The sequence below is a fragment of the Trachypithecus francoisi genome, unplaced genomic scaffold (genome assembly GCF_009764315.1).
Source record: "Trachypithecus francoisi isolate TF-2019V2 unplaced genomic scaffold, Tfra_2.0 Lachesis_group14, whole genome shotgun sequence".
Lineage (NCBI taxonomy): Eukaryota > Metazoa > Chordata > Mammalia > Primates > Cercopithecidae > Trachypithecus > Trachypithecus francoisi.
Genome location: NW_022681459.1, coordinates 39,360,446 through 39,382,014, shown reverse-complemented (window position 1 = coordinate 39,382,014; position 21,569 = coordinate 39,360,446). Strand labels below are relative to the sequence as shown.

The 21,569-nt window shown below is 55.8% G+C and overlaps 1 protein-coding gene across 1 annotated transcript in view; it reads left to right on the top strand.

The window, feature by feature from the left end:
* PPIL2 (peptidylprolyl isomerase like 2) overlaps nucleotides 1–21,569 on the top strand; it is a 31,308-nt gene that overhangs the window by 8,495 nt on the left and 1,244 nt on the right. The window contains exons 6-20 of the mRNA XM_033234108.1: nucleotides 1,127–1,178; nucleotides 5,595–5,686; nucleotides 6,731–6,820; nucleotides 7,805–7,880; nucleotides 9,109–9,269; nucleotides 10,830–10,905; nucleotides 11,229–11,339; nucleotides 11,985–12,073; nucleotides 12,414–12,447; nucleotides 13,072–13,189; nucleotides 18,209–18,265; nucleotides 18,978–19,050; nucleotides 19,140–19,202; nucleotides 19,321–19,454; nucleotides 19,776–19,878. Of these exons, the coding sequence (XP_033089999.1) occupies nucleotides 1,127–1,178; nucleotides 5,595–5,686; nucleotides 6,731–6,820; nucleotides 7,805–7,880; nucleotides 9,109–9,269; nucleotides 10,830–10,905; nucleotides 11,229–11,339; nucleotides 11,985–12,073; nucleotides 12,414–12,447; nucleotides 13,072–13,189; nucleotides 18,209–18,265; nucleotides 18,978–19,050; nucleotides 19,140–19,202; nucleotides 19,321–19,454; nucleotides 19,776–19,872 (1,323 nt within the window). The 3' untranslated portion in view covers nucleotides 19,873–19,878. The remainder of the gene's footprint in view (nucleotides 1–1,126; nucleotides 1,179–5,594; nucleotides 5,687–6,730; nucleotides 6,821–7,804; nucleotides 7,881–9,108; nucleotides 9,270–10,829; nucleotides 10,906–11,228; nucleotides 11,340–11,984; nucleotides 12,074–12,413; nucleotides 12,448–13,071; nucleotides 13,190–18,208; nucleotides 18,266–18,977; nucleotides 19,051–19,139; nucleotides 19,203–19,320; nucleotides 19,455–19,775; nucleotides 19,879–21,569) is intronic.

The following is a 21,569-nucleotide window of genomic DNA, read 5'->3' as shown; positions in this document are numbered from 1 at the left end:
AGTTTCCTGTGGAAGAGCTGCACTGCAGACACACCACAGAAACTGAGAACAGTACCCGCCACCTGGGATAGGGGCAATAAGAAAAAAGAAAAAACATCCAGAAACAGAAAAATAGAGAGTCCCACCTTCCCAGCACAACCATTCTTAGCATTAGGGTGTATTTCTTACTTTCTCCCCACTTTCAGTGTTTTGTTTTTCTTAAATATTCATATGACCGAGCACTTTGGGAGGCTGAGGCAGGCAGATCATGAGGTCAGGAGACTAGCCTGGTGTGGTGGCGGGTGCCTGTAGTCCTAGCTACTCGGGAGGCTGAGGCAGGAGAATCACTTGAACCAGGGAGTCAGAGGTTGCGGTGAGCTGAGATCGTGCCACTGTACTCCAGCCTGGTGACAGAGACTCCGTCTCAAAAAAAAAAAATTGATATAACAGAATAATAAGGTGGAACCATGTGTCCCCCCCACTCTAGCTGAAGAAATATGTTCACTTTTTAATTTTAGAAGTAATCGGTGCTCACCGTAAAGATGTTCAAACCCCGCAGAAGTATAACACACACTACCCTGTGGCCTGGTCCTCTGCTCGGGGTCACCTGTGATGGCTCTTCTCAGAGCATGGTGGGGATGCCACATAAACACAACTGCCCGACACCATCCTACGGCCCCTGTGACGTCCTTGCAGGGTCTTGGAGCCTTCCCTTTTTTTTTTTTTTTTTTTTTTGAGACAGAGTCTGGCTCTGTCGCCTAGGCTAGGGTGCAGTGCTGCGATCTCAGCTTACTGCAAGCTCTGCCTCCTGGGTTCACGCCATCCTCCTGCCTCAGCCTCCCGAGTAGCTGGGACTACAGGCGCCCGCCACCTCAACTGGCTAATTTTTTTTTTTTTGTATTAGAGATGGGGTTTCACTGTGTTAGCCAGGATGGTCTCGATCTCCTGACCTCGTGATCCATCTGCCTCTGCCTCCCAAAGTGCTGGAATTACAGGTGTTAGCGATCGCGCCCGGCCGAGGCCTTCCCTTTTGTCCAGAGCTGCACAGGATTGGCTAGTCAGAGACTTTTCCAGCCATCTTTGTCTGACCCCAGCATCTCTGTGCATCAGTTACTTATTCATTAATTATTGACTGTGCTTCTTCCAGAAGCTGGACGGGAGGTCCCTGATCAAGCTGAACTTTGCCAAGAACAGTGAGGGTGAGTGAAACTATCACAGCCACCTCTGGGCTTGGCCTCCTGACCCAAGGTCCCAGCTCTCACCAGGTTTCATACGGAATCAGTCATTGCTTTCTGACCAAGCTGGACACCTGCTTTTATTTATTTATTTATTTATTTAGAGACAGAGTCTCGCTCTGTCGCCTGGGCTGGAGTGCAGTGGTGCCATCTCAGCTCACTGCAAGCTCCGCCTCCCAGTTCACGCCATTCTTCTGCCTCAGCCTCCCAAGTAGCTGGGACTATAGGCACCCGCCACCACACCCAGCTAATTTTTTGTATTTTTAGTAGAGATGGGGTTTCACTGTGTTAGCCAGGATGGTCTTGATCGCCTGACCTCATGATCCACCCGCCTTGGCCTCCCAAAGTGCTGGGATTACAGGCATGAGCCACTGCACCCGGCCTGAACACCTGCTTTTAATTCTGCCAAAAGTGTCATAGGGCCAGGCACGGTGGCTCACGCCTGTAATCCCAGCGGTTTGGGAGGCCGAGGTGGGTGGATCACGAGGTCAAGAGATCAAGACCATCCTGGCCAACATGGCGAAACCCCATCTCTATTAAAAATACAAAAATTAGCCGGGTGTGGCAGGTGCCTGTAGTCCCAGTTACTCAGGAGGCTGAGGCAGGAGAATCACTTGAACCCAGGTGGCAGAGGTTGCAGTGAGCCGAGATGGCACCACTGCACTCTAGCCTGGCAACAGAGTGAGACTGTCTCAAAAAAAAAAAAAAAAGGGTGTCACAGGATTTCTTCTCAAAGGTCTGGGTAAGTTTTAAGCTTGGGGAGGGTGGGGGCAGAATCTCAGGTGTTGGGAACTTCCCACAGAGGCGATCGGGCCATTGTGAGCTGCTAGTGACCTTCGTGGGCATGGTTGGATCTGCAGGGCATGGACCCCCTCTGGCTGAGGCTGTGGTCCGTTTGTTGTTGGAGGCAAAAATTGCTCATGCTGAGAACCAGGGTGGCGGCTGGGTGGGGGATGGGGGTGATCTGGAGGGATTTGTCCAGTAGCTTTTGGGCTGGGCTTTTCTTTACCACGGCTCATAGAGCCCAGCCCAGTGCTGTAGCTCCTGCTTCATGCTTGTTACACACCCTCCACTGTTCTTGTGGCCAGAGGCCTGAATGAGTTCTGCAGCCCACCCCTGCCCAGGCGGTGATCTTGTGCTAGGTTCTAGCCCAGGTCTTTTGCCCATGGAGATGCCATGGTTTAGGGGTTGTCCATGTTCACTGGGTGTGTGCATTCCAGGGAGATGCTGTAGCATGTGAGGCCAAGGCCCTTCTGCCCTGCTTGTCTGAGCCCAGAGCCCGGTCCGCAGTGGGTGCCGCATTCGCAGGTGAATGTATGGGTGAACCTCAGCACGTCTTTGACATCGGTGGAGGACAGGGCGCTCCACCCTGGTGGCTGAGGGCAGGCTGCTGCTTCTGTGATCAGCAGTGTGTGTCTCTCATTCAGCAAGTGTTTATTGAGTGCCTGCCATGTGCAAACAGCACAACAGACTGCGTCTCTCCGGAATGAGAGGAGTGTGCATTCTGGTGGGGGAGAATACCAGAGAGCAGCTCAGCAGGGTGGGCCAGAGGCTGCTTCTGTGTGGAGAGCACAGCAAGACGAGGGGAGAGGGCCGCCCTGACCCGCTGCAGGGAGGGAGAGCCATGTGGGGATCGGGGGAGTGCAGGGCCAGGCCGACGGCACAGCCAGTGCGAAGACCCTGAGGTGGGCACGTACTTGAAGGTGTCTGTGCCCAGCCAGGAGTCCAGTGTGGCTGGAACAGCATGTGCTAGCGGTAGAAGCAGCAGATGTGGTGACAGAGGTCAGGGGTGGGGACGGGGTGCAGAGCAGTCCTGTGGGGCCTGGGAGCCATGGGAGGACTTGGGCTTCCGCTCCAAGGTGGGAGCCACTGAGGAAGGGATGAGGTCTGGCCTTTTTTTTTTTTTTTTTTTTTTAAACTTTGACCTGGCAGTCAGCTTCTTTTGTTTTGTTTCCTTTTTTCTTTTGAAACGGGGTCTCACTCTGTCACCTAGGCTGGAATGTAGTGGCACAGTCTCAGCTCACTGCAACCTCTGCCTCCTGGGCTTAAGAGATCCTCCCACCTCAGCCTCCCAAGTAGCTGGGACTACAGGCGCCACCACCGCATGCAGCTAATTTTTGTGGTTTTTGTAGAGATGGGTTTCACCATGTTGGGCAGGCTGGTCTCAAACTCCTGGGCTCAAGTGATCCACCTGCCTCAGCTTCCCCAAAGTGCTGGGATTACAGGCCAGCCTGCTTTGTTTCTTTGTTTTTTTTTTTTTTTTTTTTCTTTTTGAGACAGAGTCTTGCTCTGTCGCCCAGGCTGGAGTGCAATGGTGCGATCTCAGCTCACCTCAACCTCTGCCTCCCAGGTTCAAGGAATTTCCCTACCTCAGCCTCCCAAGTAGCTGGGACTACAGGCACACGCCACCACACCCAGTTCCTTTTTTGTATTTTAGTAGAGACGGGGTTTCACCATGTTGGCCAAGATGGTCTTGATCTCCTGATCTTGTGATCTGCCAGCCTTGGCCTCTCAAAGTGCTGGGATTACAGGTGTGAGCCGCTGCGCCCGGCCTCTTTGTTAATTGGAATTCCCTGTGTGTGAAAGTGGAGAGAGTAGGTGTGATGTGCTTCCCCTGTGCCCATCACCAACTCCAGCCCCTGCGCCTCCCACCTGTGAAGTTCTCTCTTTGCTCACACCACTACCCCCTTGCATGATCCTGAAGCCCCAATTAAAAAAATAGTTTTCACATCAGAAGGATTTTTTTTGTTTGTTTTTGAGACATGGTCTTGCCCTGTTGCCCAGGCTGAAGTGTAGTGGCATGATCACCGTGCACTGTTGCTTCGACCTCCCGGGATCAAGTGCTCCTTCCACCTCAGTCTCCCAAGTAGATGGGACCACAGGCATGTACCACGATGCTCACCCAATTTTTTTTTTTTTTTTTTTGAGACGGAGTTTCGCTCTTGTTGCCCAGGTTGGAGTACAGTGGTGTGATCTTGGCTTACTGCAACCTCTGCTTCCTGGGTTCAAGCGATTCTCCTGGCCGAGCCTCCCGAGTAGCTGGGATTACAGGCATGTGCCACCATGCCTGGCTAATTTTGTATTTTTAGTAGAGATGGGGTTTCTCCATGTTGGTCAGGGTGGTTTCAAACTCCGACCTCAGATGATCCACCCGCCTCTGCCTTGAAAGTGCTGGGATTGCAGGCGTGAGCCACTGCGCCCAGCCCCAGCTAATTTTTTAATTTTTATTTTGTAAAGATGCGGTCTCCGTATGTCACCCAGGCTAGTCTTGAAGTCCTGGACTCAAGTGATCCTCCCTCCTCAGCATTCCCCCACCAAAAAAAACAACTGGGCACCATGGCTCATGCCTGCAATCTCAGCACTGTGGGAGGCCAAGGTGGGAGGATTGCTTGAGCCCAGGAGTTTGAGACCATCCTGGGCAACATAATGAAACCTTGTCTCTACAAAATGAAACCTAAAAATTAGCCAGTGTGGTTGAGCGTACCTGCAGTCCCCGCTACTTGGGAGGCTGAGGTGGGAGGATTATTGGAGCTTGGGAGGTTGAGACTGTACTGAGCTGTGATTGCACCACTGCACTCCAGCCTGGGTGATAGAGCTAGACACTGTCTCAAAAAAAGGAAAAAAGAAAAGACAGGGTCTCGGCCTGTCACCTGGGCTGGTCTCAAACTCCTGACCTCAAGCAATTCTCCTACCTCGGCCTCCCAAAGCACTGGGACTAGAGGTGTGAGCCACCTTTAACTTGAGACTCTGACTAATTTGAGGCCCTAACTTGGCCTCAAATCAGGATTTCATTTAAGAAAAAGTCCCCACAAATACATGTGGTTGATGTCTCTGAGCCCCCCACCGCACTTTTTTCCCCCAGAAGTGGGTACTTCTTTGACCGGGCCCCTGGCCACTGGGTGGGGACTTACAGGCAGAGAGACAGTAACCAAGGCCAGGTACAATGGCTTATGCCTGCAATGCCAGCACTTTTTGAGAGGTTGAGGTCAGGAGTTCGAGACCAGCCTGGCCAACATGGTGAAACCCTGTCTCTACTAAAAATACAAAAATTAGCTGTACATGGTGACGCATGTGCGCCTATAGTCCCAGCTGCTCGGGAGGCTAGCATGGTGGTCACCCAGGGGTGGGCTGGAGGATCTGAGGAAGATGCAGGGGTTGGGTCTTGCAGGATGAATAGGAGTTTCCTAATGGTACGGAGGGGTTTGAGGGGGTGAGCAGCTGTCCCCACGGTTCCCTGCTCTGGCAGCTGATAGGGGGTTCCACCGCCTCCCATTGCTGACTTTGGCTGAGTTCTGCCCTGCCCTGGCCCCCCGCGGTCCTCATTGGGATGTTCACAGCCCACAGAGGTGACTGGCCTTCCTGTGTGTGCCTTCTCTCTAGGGAAGTACCACTGCCCAGTGCTATTTACCGTGTTCACCAACAACACCCACATCGTGGCTGTGAGGACGACTGGCAACGTCTACGCCTATGAGGTGTGTCCTCGCTCCGGGGCCTGGAGGCAGCGGTGGGGAGATCTCTGCTGTGTGTTCCCAGGATACACTGGCTGGGCTGTGTGCTATGGGCATGGCCTGTCCTTGTGGGGTTTAGTCACAACCACAGGCATGGTCATCTGCCAAAGCTCTGGCAGTGCAGCCTCCCCATTTTCAGGCAGGTCAAAAAAAGGGTTGGGGGAGGTGCATCCTTTGGAATCCAGGCAGTCCTGGCTGCCCAGCAGGGCCCCTTAAACCCCAGGGGGTCCTCCTGCGTCTTCAGCAAAGCTCAGGTGCTGGGAAGGCACCTGTGTTCTGAGGACAGGCCTTTAGGGCTGCGAGGGGAGTGCTGGCCCTGGCTCTGGATGGAGCCACTTGTCCCCTGGAGGGAGCTGTCTCCTGGAGGAGTTCTGGCTAGGAGTGGGTGTAGGGAGAGAGGAGGCAGCCATGTTCACACATGGGTCCTTCTCTCGGGCGAGGCGGGGCAGGCCCCACATGGCAGGAAAGCTGACCTTTGTGCCGTTTTCAATCCTGCACCTGGATGTTTGTGGGGTGTAGGTGGCCAGCGCTGCTCCAGGGGCCTTGGGGGCCACTTCTTGCCAGAAGCCTGCACAAACTGGCATGGTCAGTCCTCGTTAGTGGAGCAAGGACTCTGCTAGAACGTACCCCAGGAGTGCAGACATCTCGTGTGCACAGCCCCTGCCCACGGGGGCCTGGCGCTGTGCCTGTGCACAGAAGGAGCTCGGTGAAGCCTGTAGTGAGTGGGTGGGTGGCTCGCTGAGCCTTTTTGCTGATCAGTGTGCAGACAGGAGCTTCCTGCAGGAAGGTTGCTGCGAGGCTGAACTGGCTCATCATCTGAGACTCAGCCAGCTCCGCCTTTGTGGGAGCCTCTGCTTTCAGCCAGTGGGGTGTACACTGCTATCTCTCTCATTCCTCACGCCTTTCAAATCGTGCTACGGTCGGGGCCAGCTCCAGGCCTCCCTGCTTGCGGTCCCCTGTGCCAAGGCTTGGGGCAGGCATCGTAAAACCACTTCCTCCTGGCTATAGGCAGTGGAACAGCTAAATATCAAGGCCAAGAACTTCCGGGACCTGCTGACCGATGAGCCCTTCTCCCGGCAGGACATTATCACCCTCCAGGTGAGTGTCCCCTGCCCGCCTGCCCCAGCTGCCTTCAGCCCCTGCAGCCAGCCCAGTCCTCTATGGGGCCGCCGCCTCAGTCTAGCTCTTATATCTCCTCCCCGATCCCCCACCCCCATGTCAGGGTCCCTCATATCTGTCCTCAAAGCCACCTGAGGCATCTGAATGGCCACTCTGCAGGCCTGGCTCTGCTTCAGCGCCTCGACGGCAGGAGCTGTTGTGAGCTCTGGGCCTCGGGATCTGGCACAGGGCTCCCTGCAGGTGTCAGAGAACTCCAAGTGAATTAATGAAAAACACTGACTTAGGCCGGGCGCGGTGGCTCAAGCCTGTAATCCCAGCACTTTGGAGGCCGAGACGGGCGATCCAAGGTCAGGAATGGAGACCATCCTGCTAACACGTGAAACCCCGTCTCTACTAAAAATACAAAAAACTAGCCGGGGCGATGTGGCGGGCTCCTGTAGTCCCAGCTACTCGGAGGCTGAGCAGGGAATGGCGTAAAACCCGGGAGGCGGAGCTTGCAGTGAGCTAGATCCGGCCCACTGCACTCCAGCCCGGGCGACAGAGCGGACTCCGCCTCAAAAAAAAAAAAAGAAAAACACTGACTTAGACAAGCGGTGCTGCTGGAGCATGGCCTGCTGAGTCAATCACCTCTGTGGCTTGTCCCATTCTAACTAACCAGAGGCTGGCCCATGGCTGTCCATGTTCCTATCTGATAGCTCCCTAACAGCGACGAATGCTCGTTAATCATGTGCCTGGAGGAAGGTCGCAGCTTGGCCAGCAGCTAGCGAGGCCGTGTCCCTGTCCCTGCTTGCTGCCCTGCCTGGGGCAGACCACCTCCTCTGCCATGCCCTGCTTGACTCCCCCCACCTCAGTGTAGCCCTGGCCTCTTCCCCACCTCTGACAGCTGGCCGACCTTTGCTGCATGTGGCTGCCATTTGGCCGCAGGCTGGGTTCTCTCTGCCGGGCATTCTCTTTTTGCTACAGGACCCCACCAATTTGGACAAGTTCAATGTCTCTAACTTCTATCATGTGAAGAATAACATGAAAATAATAGACCCAGGTATGTACAACTAGGGGCTGGGGCTAGGTGAGGGGGCATTTGGGTGAAATGGGGACAGTGCTCCCTGGGTAAAATACCCCCTTTCCTGGAGGTCAGGGGGTCCCAGCCTAGACAGGCCCTGCATTTTCTGAACCAGTGTTCAGAGAATCCGAGCCAGCTGCAGCCTCAGAAACAACGGGCGGGATGGACTTGCTGCCCTGCCAGGACACCTGCTCAGGTTCCCCTGCTCCCTGCAGACTGGCCGGTGCTGTCAGTGGGCAGGTGGTGGGGTGATGGAGTCCTCCTGTTTTCCTGGCCGCTGGTGGCTGTCCTACAGCCTTGGAGGAGCCAGCAGGACTCATGCTCAGAGGTCACTCAGCCTCGTGCTGCAGAGCAGTGGCCTGGGCACTTTGTGAGCATTGTATAAACTGGGTTTTAGGGAGGCTGAGCACATGACTAGGGGAGATTTGAGTCAGGAGAGCCGGAGGCCAGGGTTGGGGCTGGGCTGTGTCTGTGCTCTCTGCACGGGGATGCCCGTCCCTCTCCACAGAGTGGACTGCTGTCCAAGGACCACTAGGCAGCAGGCGCCCTCCTGAGTTGGCAAGAATGGGGGATTTCACATCCGAAAAGACCCTCACACATTTCTATTATTTTAAGTAAAAATAACCTTTAAAATTATGGAAGCAAAGCAGCTGGGCGCAGTGGCTTACACCTGTAATCCCAGCACTTTGGGAGGCAAAGGCAGGCGGATCGCTTGAGCTCAAGAGTTCAAGACCAGCCTGGGCAACATGGGGGCACCCTGTCTCCACAAAAAATAGAAAAATTAGCTGGGTGTGATTGGCGCACACCTGTAGCCCCAGCTAGTCGGGGTTTAGGCAGGAGAATCGATTGAGCCCAGGAGGTGGAGGCTCCAGTGAGCTGAGATCTTGCAACTGCTTTCCAGCCGGGGTGACACAGCTAGACCCTGTCTCAAAAAAAAAAAAAAAAAAAAAAAGCAAAGTGTATACAGTAAAAAGATTAGAATATGCAGGAAACTACAACCTGAAGTCCATCCTCAGACGCTTGTGAACTGCCTGGGGAGACCTTCAGGCCTGTAGCTGGGCACTGTGGCATTCTGTGGCTGGCAGTGGCTCGGGGCCCGTGCCATGGCTGGACAGCCCTGGCCTATTCTAGATCTGTTTTCCCAGCACGTGTGTGTGGGGAGGATACTGGGGGCTCGGCTGCTTAGGGCCATGCTACTGGTTTGTAGATGAAGAGAAGGCGAAACAGGACCCGTCTTATTATCTGAAAAATACAAATGCCGAGACCCGAGAGACCCTACAGGAGCTCTACAAGGAGTTCAAAGGGGATGAGATTCTGGCAGCCACCATGAAGGCCCCAGAGAAGAAGAAAGTGGACAAGCTGAACGCTGTGAGTGGCGGAGGGCACTCGGCCGAGCCCCGTCTCCCTGCCCATCTCATGGCCTCTTGGAGTGGTCCTGGGAAAGGGGTTCATGGGGGCCTGGGGGTACATGGCAGGGAGGCAGCCAGGATCCCTCAGAGCTGTGGTGCCCGATGGCTCTGAGCACACAGCCCTGGGGCTGCCCTGAGGTAGACAGAATCTGAGAAGGCGGAAGGGGAGGGGCTGATGTCCACACTGGTCGTTGAAGAACCACGGGCTGTGTGGGGGCACACAGGGGAGGAGACCCCTCCACAGAAGGTCTGCCTTGTGCTGTGGTCCCAGCCTGAGCTCAGTGGCCAGGGCACACGTGGAGTGGGCATGTGTGGTTCTGTGGTGGCTGGGAGGGCAGGGCCCGATGTGCACTGCGGCCCAAAGCCATGCCAGGGGGAGTTGGGGCATTTCAGAGTCTGCTGCGGTGCTGAGGTGGATGGCGTGCCTGGGACCGCACAGAGCTGCCTGTCTGGGGCTGCTGTGTTTGCTTCTTCCTCCTGTTCAGGCAGAGTGTGGGGATCTGGAGCTAGGGGGAGTGCAGAGACATGGGCAGGTATTGCTGAAGTTCTCCTTAAAGAAGTATTCAAATTCTGGAAAATTTTAAAAAGCAAGTTTGTTGTCCATGGTCACCCCTCTGACATGCTGACACGCTGCCCTTAGCACTTTGGTATACTCTTTTGTTTTTTTTTTGAGACAGGATCTTGCTGTGTTGTCTAAGTTGGTCTTGAATTCCTGGCTTCAAGTGAGATCCTCCTGCCGTGGCCTCCGAAAGTGCTGGATTAACAGGTGTGAGCCACTGTGCCTGGCTTGTATTTTCTTCAGATGGGAGAAACCCCTTTTCTTCCTCTATGATAAAAAATAACATTTATTGGGGCTTTCCCCTGACCCCTGATTAAATATGTAATGTGTTTAGTGTAGAAAATTTGAAACTTTAAAAAAAGGAAATGAGGCCAGGCGTGGTGGCTCACACCTGTAATCCCAGCATTTTGGGAGGCTGAGGCAGGAGGATTGCTTGAGGCCAGAAGTTCAAGACTAGGTTGGACAACATAGTGAGACCTTATCTCTACAAAAATTCAGCCAGGCGTGGTGGCAGGCGCCTGTCGTCCCAGCTGCTTAGGAGACTGAGGTTGGGGGATCACAGGAGCCCAGGAGTTAGAGGCTGCAGTGCACCAGGATCGCACCACCGCACTCCAGCCTGGGTACAGAGCAAGACCTTGTCTGATAAAAAAAATTAAAATAAAAAAAAATGAGAAGTCAGCCATATACTCCTAATCCTGAGGTGGCCAGTCCTGTGTGGTATTTTATCTCCAGGGTTTCAGCTGATACCGTAAGAGTCGGGACCCAGTTGAGGCCAGGGGCCCTGGCTCGGCCTGGCCTTGGCGTCTTCCTCCTGGTGGTCGGGAGGCCCTCCTGGAGGAGAGGCAGCAAGCGGGCCCTGGGGGCAGGGGTGGTACGTGGTTGGCTTCTAGGCAAGTGACACATCCCCGCCCACCTGCTTCCCATGGCACTGCTGAGGTGCCATCCTGGTTTCCTTGGCAGGCCCACTATTCCACAGGGAAGGTCAGCGCTTCCTTCACTTCCACTGCGATGGTCCCGGAGACGACACATGAAGCAGGTAGCCACCTTTGCCTCTGTAGTCACCTGCCATGTGACCTGAAAGTGGCAGGGGGTGGGTGTGCTCCCCGACTCCCACTTTCTTGGCCTGTCAGGGGCTCCCACTGTCACCTGAGCCCCTAGTCCTCCCCCTCTTAGCTGCTGAACCCCTGCCAGCCCCATGAGGCTGGTGCATGGCCTGAGCAGACCCTCGGCCTCCAGCTCCCCTGCTCTCCCCAGAGCTGGAGCCTAGTCCCTGCCTGTGTGTCTGAGGCCGGTGCTGCCTGGCACAGTGGGGCTGCCCCAGGGTAAGGACAAGGGCCGAGCTGGGACCTCTGCTTACAGCTGCCATCGATGAGGATGTGCTCCGCTACCAGTTTGTGAAGAAGAAGGGCTACGTGCGACTGCACACCAACAAGGGAGACCTCAACCTGGAGCTGCACTGCGACGTGGTGGGTGTGAAGGCCGGCCCCTCCCCATGTCCCAAGGTCATTTCTGGGGTCATTTGATAGCCATGTCTTAAATATAGGGCTGCCACTGGTATGTGCTTGTTGTAGGAAATTCAGCCTGTCACTAGGCGGGACCGGCAGCAGTGCCCTGTGTCCTTCCTAGGGGGCCATGTTGGCAGCATGGCCTGCGCACAGGTGCCAGTGTTTCAGAGAAGGGGCCAGGCCGCACCTGCTGCTCTGCCCACACTTCTCCCGTGAGCTCTGCTCTGGGCCATGCGGCTGCACGGGGCCTGTTGGTTCTGTTGTGGGTCCATCCTTGCCCAGTGTGGCCGGGCAGCTGACTCGGCTACATGTTAAAGACCAGCCTGGCCAACATGGGGAAACCCCGTCTCTACTAAAACTACAAAAATTAGCCAGGTGTGGTGGCGCATGCCTGTAGTCCTGGCTACTTGGGAGGCTGAGGCAGGAGAATGTCTTGAACCTAGGAGGTGGAGGTTGCAGTGAGCCGAGATCGTGCCACAGCACTCCAGCCTGGGCGACAGCAAGACTGCATCTCAAAAAAAAAAAAAAAAAAAAAAAAGGCTTCCTGTGGCTGTGGTGAGCTGCCTTTGGCAGCTCTCTGCCTCATACAAGTATCGGGGTTATGTTGCAGACACCAAAACCTGCGAAAACTTCATCAGGCTTTGCAAAAAGCATTATTACGATGGCACCATCTTCCACAGATCCATCCGGAACTTTGTGGTGAGTGATGCAAGTCACTGGCTGCACAGATGAGCTTGGTGGGACATCAGGGGCTGGGTGGGCTTGTCCCTGCCCCGTTCCAGGGCCCTGGCCCATGCCCCGGTGGCCAGGATGAGTCCGGTCAGTGATCTTCTGTTGGGGAACCCATAGGCTGACCCTTGAGGCGCCAGCCCATCCAGCACTGGGTTCACACGGGGAGGTGGCTGGGAGGGCCCCTCATCATCACCAAGAGCCCATCCCCCGTATGGAGCCATGTAGCAGGAGGGGTCTTCTTCAGTCAGGCAGGCAGTGGGCCTCGGGTCTCAGAGTGTAACTTGCTCACTGGCTTTTGTTTTCACAGATCCAAGGGGGCGACCCCACAGGCACAGGCATGGGTAGGTACTGGTACTGGGCCCCTCTCTGGGCACCTTGGCTGCTCCGTGGGGCATGAGGGGGTAGCTGGGCAGGGGCTGTGCAGAGCTCAGACATGGAATCTATTAGACCAGGGTGGAACGACTGGCAGCCATCAGTGCTGTGCCCGCTCAGGCCTGGCCCTCGGCTTTCTCATTTCCAGGTGGCTCTGAGGCCTGTATGGTAGAGGAGGCAGGAGTGTGTGGTCTCTTCCCTGGGCCCCTGGGGTCCGCCTCAGACCACGGCCAGCCCTCCCTCCTGCAGCCTCTCCAAGTCCCTCAGCCTGACAGCTGCTTGGGTCCAGGCCCCCCCACTCCGTATTCCCATAGCTTGAGTGATAATGATGGCGGTCTTGACTCTTTAATTCCTGTCCTGGGGCAGGCCCCAGGCAGGGCTGGGGTGAGTGGGCAGTAGCCTGCCTGTGTGGAGGCGTGGGGGCTCCAAAGGACCCAGGAGTTGGTGACGTAGGGCCGGAGGCCACCCTATCAAGTGCCCCTGCCCCAGGCTGGGCTCAGCAAGGCCCTGATGCCCCTTGGCACTCTGAGGTTTCTGGTTCTGCCTCGGCTGGGGCCCAAGCTTTCCTGCTTCTGTGGGCCTTTCTCTTCTAGGTGGGGAGTCGTACTGGGGGAAGCCCTTCAAAGATGAGTTCCGGCCCAACCTCTCTCACACGGGCCGCGGCATCCTCAGCATGGCCAACTCAGGGCCCAACAGCAACAAATCTCAATTGTGAGTCAGCCGGGCTGGCTGGGGTGGCCTGGGAGGTAAGCCAGCACTCCCTGCAGGTTCTCCCTCTTGGCCCTCCCTGAAGGGTGTGCTGGTTCTGAATCAAACCCAGACAGTGTACGGCACACCTAGGCCAAGCATGTGCACCTGTGTTCAAAAGGGGGGCCCCCAGAGTGAGTCAGCAGGAAGAGCTGCCCGCGCCCGGTTTGTCCTCGAGAGACCAGAAGTCATGAATTACTGGAGGTCCAGAAGGGCCTCTTGATAGGGACCAGGCGTTCGTGTGGGTACCTGTGGCCAGGCAGTGCTGGGGAGGTCAGCGTGCTGGAGCAGCATGTGGGAGGGATTGTGCAGGGCATGGACTGGACAGGGAGAGGCGCCTGGAGAGACACAGGAGGTCTGGGGAATGTGTGGCCCTGGTGCATGTGGGGAGCAGTGTGCAGGCTGGTGGCAAGCAGCAGGGGATAGGGGGCCAGCAGGGCCGTGGGGGCCAGATGCCTGTATTGTGGAAGAATAGAGGTGCCCTTTCCATCCATCTGCCACCCCAGACAGTGGCCTGACTTTACGTTTTAGTCTTTCAATCATTTTCTTCACATGGGTCCTGTGACTTTCTGGATAAAGCAACTTCTTTTTTTTTTTTTTTTTTTTTTTTTTTTTTGAGACGGAGTCTTGCTCTGTCGCCCAGGCTGGAGTGCAGTGGCCAGATCTCAGCTCACTGCAAGCTCCGCCTCCCGGGTTCACGCTATTCTCCTGCCTCAGCCTCCCGAGTAGCTGGGACTACAGGCGCCCGCCGCCTCGCCCGGCTAGTTTTTTGGATTTTTTAGTAGAGATGGGGTTTCACCATGTTAGCCAGGATGGTCTCGATCTCCTGACCTCGTGATCCCATATTTAGCCACTTTATCACATTCTCTTATAATTAAAAAAGGGTTTAAGAGTTTTTTGGGTTTTCTAGATAGTCATGCTTATCATCAAAAGCTGGCCTCCTCTCTGCCACCCTGGTGTGCTCATCAGTCCTGTCACCGTCATGTCACTGTGGGCCTGATGAGGAGGAGGAAGTGGGCGTCTTGCTGTGCTCCACAGGAATCGCTGTTTTGCCTTCTCAGAACATTTGTTGTTGGGCTGTTTTTTAGGAGGGTGGCTGAGTTTCTAGAGGTTTTTTTCTTAGCATCTGTTACGATGATTCTGTGCTTTTCTGGTCCTCCAGAGATTTGTGGATGTGGCCACTACAAGGCCAGAGTGCACGGGTGTCTCCGTGGCATTCTGGGGTGAACCCTGGCCTCTTGTGGCTTTGCTGTGGCCTTCTACCGGCTCACTGTCTTGTCACACGTGGTCTCAGTTGTGTGGACTGGCTCCAGCAGGTTTTGCTGTGACAGGTGTGGCCCCTGCATGTTGTGAGCAGAGCTGGCTGTGGCTTTGTAGCCTGGAATGGTTAAAATCACAGGGGTGGCCGGGCGCGGTGGCTCACACCTGTAATCCCAGCACTTGGGGAGGCTGAGGTAGGTGGATTGCCTGAGCCCAGGAATTTGAGATGAGCCTGGGCAACATGGGAAAAGCCCATCTCTACAAAAAATTTTTTTTTTTTTTTTTTTTTTTTTGAGAGTCTGTCGCTCGGGCTGGAGTGCAGACTGCAAGCTCCGCCTCCTGGGTTCACGCCATTCTCCTGCCTCAGCCTCCCGAGTAGCTGGGACTACAGGCACCCGCCACCTCGCCCGGCTAGTTTTTGTATTTTTTTAGTAGAGACGGAGTTTCACCGGGTTAGCCGGGATGGTCTCGGTCTCCTGACCTCGTGATCCGCCCACCTTGGCCTCCCAAAGTGCTGGGATTACAGGCTTAAGCCACTGTGCCCGGCCTCTACAAAAAATTTAAAAAATTAGTGGGGCATGGTGGTGTGTGCCTGTAGTCCCAGCTACTTGGGAGGGTGAGGTGGGGGATCCTCTGAGCCCGGGAAGTCAAAGCTGCAGTGAGCTGGGATTGCACCACTGCACTCTATCCTGGGCAGCAGTGAAACCCTGTCTGGAAAAAAAAAAAAAAAAAAAATCGCACTGGCATCAGCTGTGGTGAACAGCCGGCCAAAGGCAGCTGGCAGCCGTTCGTGCCACTTCCTTGGGGCTTTCATTTCAGGGTTAACGGCACTTGTTCCCATGAAGCTGATGTTCTCTTGGCCTCTCTGTGCTCACCTTTTTTTTTTTTCTCCTTCCTAATCACACTTTCTGTTCCTACATCCCTTAATGGTCTTTGAAGGGTCTGTCTGTTTTCACTTTCTATGGAATTGTTTTCACTCACTGTCTGCTTCTTCATGGTGCTTTTCCTCCTCCTTCACTTTAATCCATGTCTGCTTCTGGTAGCCGCATCTGTCATTTTGAGGGTGCACATTCCCTCTTCACTGCTTGCTGGCGGTTGGTAGCTTCCTTTTCAGTTTCCTCTCAGCCAAGGATTGCCTAGGACTGTTGGTTATTTTCAAGTAGGTTGGGTGCATGGTTGGTTCTTGTTGTTTGGCAGGGGCCAGGATGGGGAATCATTTTATTATTTTTTATTTCTCTTTGGCTTAACCAGCCTGTGAAACTGCTGACAGATCAGTTGCCACCTTCTCTTCTTCTTCTTTTTTTTTTTTTTGAGATGGAGTGTCACTCTTGTCGCCCAGGCTGGAGTGCAACGGTGAGATCTCGGCTCACTGCAACCTCCGCCTCCCAGTTCAAGCAGTTCTCCTGGGATGACAGACGCCCACCACAATGCCCAGCTAATTTTTTGTATTTTTAGTAGAGACTGGGTTTCACCATGTTGGCCAGGCTGGTCTCCAACTCCTGACCTCAGGTGATCCACCCGTCTCAGCCTCCCAAAGTGCTGAGATTACAGGCATGAGCTACCATGCTCAGCCTTCTCTTATTTCTTTTTTTTTTTGAGATGGGGTCTCTCTGGTCCCCCAGGCTGGAGTGCAATGGCACAATCTTGGCTCACCGCAACCTCTGGCTCCTGGGTTCAAGCGATTCTCCTGCCTCAGCCTCCTGAGTAGCTAGGATTACAGGCGCCTGCCACCACACCCGGCTAATTTTTGTATTTTTAGTAGAGACGGGGTTTCACCATGTTGGCCAGGCTGGTCTCGAACTCCTGACCTCAGGTGATCCTCTTGCCTCAGCCTCCCAAAGTGCTGGGATTACAGGCGTGAGCCACCGTGCCCGGCCTCTTCTTATTTCTAGTAGTATTTTGTGCTTTCTTGGACAACTGTTGCCAAAGGTTTGCCTGTTTTACTGTATTCAAAGATAATTAGACTTTAATTAGTTACAGCTTTGTTTTTCCTTTCATGATTCTTGTAATTAAAGATTTTCCAGGAGGAGGCTGGGCGCGGTGGCTCGCACCTGTAATCCCAGCACTTTTGGAGGCTGAGGCAGTCGCATCAGGTCAGGAGATCAACGCCATCCTGGCTAACATGGTGAAACCCCGTCTCTACTAAAAATACAAAAAATTAGCCGGGCGTGGTGGCGAGCACCTGTAGTCCCAGCTACTTGGGAGGCTGAGGCAGGAGGGGGGGTGTGAACCCAGGAGGCAGAGCTTGCAGTGAGCCGAGATTGCGCCACTGCACTCCAGCCCAGGCGACAGAGCGAGACTCCGTCTCAAAAAAAGAAAAAAAACTGTCAGGATCAATCCCAGCACTTTGGGAGGCCAAGGCGGGTGGTGGATCACCTGAGGCCAGGAGTTTAAGACCAGCCTGGCCAACATGGTGAAACCATGTCTCTACTAAAAATACAAAAATTAGCCAGGCGTGGTGGTGGGCACCTGTAATTCCAGCTACTCGGGAGGCTGAGGCAGGAGAATCGCTTGAACCCGGGAGGCAGACGTTGCAGTGAGCCAAGATCGCGCCACTGCACTGCAACCTGGGTGACAGCGAGACTCTGTCTCGAAGGGAAAAAAAAAAAAAGACTTTCAGGATGAATGAGAACGCGACAGACCCCAGCTGTGAGTGTTCAAAAAGCCCTCAGAGGGCAGAGCCAGAGAGGCTGAAAGGAAAACAGTGGAAGATACTGGGTGGGTCCCAGCACTGGCGGCATGGAGCACCCCAGGGTGGTGCAGGCAGGCACAGCCCACACACCCTGCTGGTGAGAGACACAGGACTTAACCCCTGCTGCATTGAACATGCACCCCCCCAGCCATGCAGGGACATGCTCCTGAGCCCACCGAGGCTGACCACCCCTAAGGCCACCAGACAAGTGTCCGCAGATGTCACGTCTACAGTGGGGCAGACCTCAGCTCTGACCTGCAAGCGGTTCTCTCTGCTGATTTCTAACACAGTGAAGGAAACTAGAAGCAGAAGTAAACTCAGATACGAGGAAAGTAAAAGAACCATCCCAAGGCAAGCTCCTCCTGGAAATTTTTTTTTTTTTAAGACGGAGACTCGCTCTGTCACCCAGGCTGGAGTGCAGTGGTGCGATCTCAGCTCACTGCAAGCTCCGCCTCCCAGGTTCACGCCATTGCCCCAGCTGTTCTTCAACTCCTGGACTCAAGCAGTCTTCCTGCCTCGGCCTGCCAAAGTGCTGGGATTACAGGCGTGAGCCACTGTGCCTGGACGACCTGAGCATTTTCTTTGTCCATGTTTATGTTACTCACATTTCTTAATCCCTTGATTCCTGTTCTGGCTTTGTTGCCTCCTTTCTCCTCAGTCCTTCGACAGGTCCCTTGATGGCACAGGGCTGGCTCTGGTTTTCCAGGTGTCGCCTTGTCCCAGCCACCTCCCACAGAGCTGCATGGCCAGGCTGGCTCTGGGCACAGGGATTCCCTGACAGGCATTGGGCAGCAGCCGGGGCAGCAGGAGGACCTCGGGACAGCTGGAGGTCCGGGGTTCCCTGGGCAGCTTTGGGGGCTGATGACCTGCCCTGGTGGGCAGCAGCAGGGAGCCACATGCACACATGCGTCTGCGGAAGCCGCAGGTTCCCAGAGCCGACTGTAGAGGGTGGGCAGCTCCTGGTGTGCTCTCAGGCAGGCCAGATGCAGCAGGTGCCACGCTCTCCCTAACCGTCCAACCCTCCTCCCCAGCTTCATCACGTTTCGCTCCTGTGCCTACCTGGACAAGAAGCACACCATCTTTGGACGGTAAGGGAAGCGGCTGTGTGGAGCCTGGGGGTCAGTGGGCTAGGTGGGTTCCTTCCCCACCTGAGGCCTCCTCGCTGCCTTCTCTGTGGACCTGAGCCATGTGCCGTGCTGGCCGTCACTGCTGGGGGTTGAGGCTATGCAGAGCTGGGACGGAGGGTGCTCCCTGTGCCAGGGAAGTCTGGCTCTCCAGACCCACCGGGCTCAGGAGAGGAGGAAACTCGCCCGTGTGGCCTGGCCACTGCCCTGTCTCAGACCTGATGGCGTGACACTCACAAGCCTGGCCACGCCCAGCTCCCTTCACCCTCTAGTCCAGGGGTCTTTCCAGCATTGTGGGCCGCGTGGTCTCTTGACACCCACCCAACTGTGTGGAAGCAGCACGAAACAAGGTGGATGCAGGTGATGTGGTCCTGGCCAAGTGAAACTCTATTACCAAACCAGTGGGGACAGCACAAGCCACATTTGTGACTCCTGTTTTTCCTGTGGGTGGGGGAACCAAAAGAAAACCAGAAAAAAAACCCAGCTGGATATGCCCAGGGCTGTGGTCTGCTGACCCCGCCCTTGCCACTCCCTCTCATCGCCTTCCTGGCTGCTGCCCGAGGACCACCAGGCCAGCCTTGGGGCTCTCAGCCCCTCTTCCCTCATGCCTTGGGGCTCGGCCGTGAGGGTGCCCTCCTTGAGCGCATGCAGACCCGCCTCTGTCTCCCTGCTGCAGGGTTGTTGGGGGCTTTGACGTACTGACAGCCATGGAGAATGTGGAGAGTGACCCCAAAACTGATCGCCCTAAGGTCTGTGCCCAGGGAGGTGGGACGTGGCGGCTGGGGGCCAGGCAGGCAAGGGGAGGACCTGCCGTGCACTGAGCCCCCTCTGCTGCTAGGAGGAGATCCGCATCGATGCCACTACGGTGTTCGTGGACCCCTATGAGGAGGCTGATGCCCAGGTGAGGGGGCACGATGCCACCACCTAGGAGGTCTGGGCCAGCGCACCTTCCCACCCCAAGCCTAGCATCTGTCCTGCCCAAGGTGCTGCTAGTCAGCCTCCACCCTCTCGTGCCACAGATCGCCCAGGAGCGGAAGACACAGCTCGAGGCAGCCCCGGAGACCAAAGTGAAGAGCAGCCAGCCCGAGGCAGGGAGCCAGGGCCCCCAGACCTTCCGCCAGGGCGTGGGCAAGTACATCAACCCAGCAGCCACGTGAGTGCCGCGCGGCTGGCCTCCCTGTTTCCCATGGTGTTTCCTGGGGCTGACTGAGGTCTGAGGGTCAGATCCAGAGGGGCAAGAAAGCCACGGGCACTGGTCCTGGGCGTGGGCTTGTGCTGTGGCCTCTGCAGCCGAGGGACTGCCTCTGAAGGCCTGGCCGGGGTCTCTGTGGGCAGAAGCCATCGAATTCAGGGGGACGTGGGAGCAGCAGGTGGGAGGGGTTGGGCCTATACCGGGAGGGCCGTATAGAGATACAGACAAGTCAGGAGGGGCCGAGGGAGGGCGTGGACTCCCAGCGGCTTCTTCTCTTCCCAGGAAGCGAGCGGCAGAGGAAGAGCCCTCAACCAGCACCACTGTCCCCATGCCCAAGAAGAAGCCCAGTCGGGGTTTTGGGGACTTCAGCTCCTGGTAGCAGCAGGTTGGCCACTGTGGACCTTGGTGAGGTTGCAGGGCTGGGGGCCTGTGTCCACATCTCCATTTCCAGTCTTCCTAGCCTGTCCTCTGCTGCCATCCAATAAATGGCTTACCTGCTGCCTGCATCCCCTTTCCTGGCCCCTGGGAGCCCACAGCCTCCCCACCCCTTAACCTGTTGCCAGGGGCCTTGGCCCTGTTTCCAGGACCTGGCCCAGCCAGAGCCCACTGCTGGGACCTCAGAGCATAAGGTCTGCCCTACCCAGGCCGGCACCCCAGGCCTCCAGTAAGGCCAGGTTAGTGAGGAAGGACTGTGTCTCCACATTCTGGTTTCTTTTTTTTTGAGATGGAGTCTCGCTCTGCCGCCCAGGCTGGAGTGCAGTGGCCGGATCTCAGCTCACTGCAAGCTCCGCCTCCCGGGTTCATGCCATTCTCCTGCCTCAGCCTCCCGAGTAGCTGGGACTATAGGCGCCCGCCACCTCGCCCGGCTAGTTTTTTGTATTTTTAGTAGAGACGGGGTTTCACGGTGTTAGCCAGGATGGTCTCGATCTCCTGACCTCGTGATCCGCCTGTCTCGGCCTCCCAAAGTGCTGGGATTACAGGCTTGAGCCACCGCGCCCGGCCCTGGTTTCTTTTTTAAGACAGGGTCTTGCTCTGTTGCCCAGGCTCCAGTGCAGTGGTGTGATCATGGCTCACTGCAGCCTCAGCCTCCTGGGCTCAAGCAGTCCTCCTGCCTCAGCCTCCCAAGTAGCTGGGACTACAGGCGTGCACCACCACGCCCAGCTGTATAAGTCTGGTTTTCTTACCCCTTCTTCTGTCATCTTCTCAGGGACAGCCTATTTATACAACCAGTGTGGTCCCCTGACCAACGCCATCACCTGGGGCAAGTTTTCAGACCCCAGACCTACTGAGCATGAGCCTCTGCAGGTGGACTTTAGGGGCTTCTGATGGCCGGTGCTGGACTGCAGCATTGACTTTCCTGCCGTACCCTGCCTGGGCTCTCGGGGCCTCACTTGCCTGCTCTGGCCATGTACTACCCGGGCTTCATCTCAAGCCTGCGTGGCTTCTCTCTGCCCCTATCAGAATCTTGAGGGGACCCACACCTGGTTGAGGCCAGTGTCTCTGGCTGTGAGGAGAACAAGCAGTCCGTCTCCCCACCCTCCTGCTGAGAACGTGGCCTTGCTGCTTTCAGGCCCAGCCATTGGGCTCCAAGACACTGCTCCTGTCACTGACTCTGATGGCCTTGGGCCTGTTGCATCAGCATCTCCTAACGTAAAGACCCTCCCTCGACCCCATTTTTCTTTTTTTCTTTTTATTTGAGACGGAGTCTCGCTCTGTTGCCCAGGCTGGAGTGCAGTGGCCGGATCTCAGCTCACTGCAAGCTCCGCCCCCCGGGTTTACGCCAATCTCCTGCCTCAGCCTCCCGAGTAGCTGGGACTACAGGCGCCCGCCACCTCGCCCGGCTAGGTTTTGTATTTTTTAGTAGAGACGGGGTTTCACCGTATTAGCCAGGATGGTCTCGATCTCCTGACCTCGTGATCCGCCCATCTCGGCCTCCCAAAGTGCTGGGATTACAGGCTTGAGCCACCGTGCCCGGCCCTCGACCCCATTTTTCTATTAAGTGTGCCCTGGCTCGCTTTTTCTTCTGTTTTCAGCCCGGGCCAGTGGTCAGTGTTCTCATGTCATGGACCCTCCTTC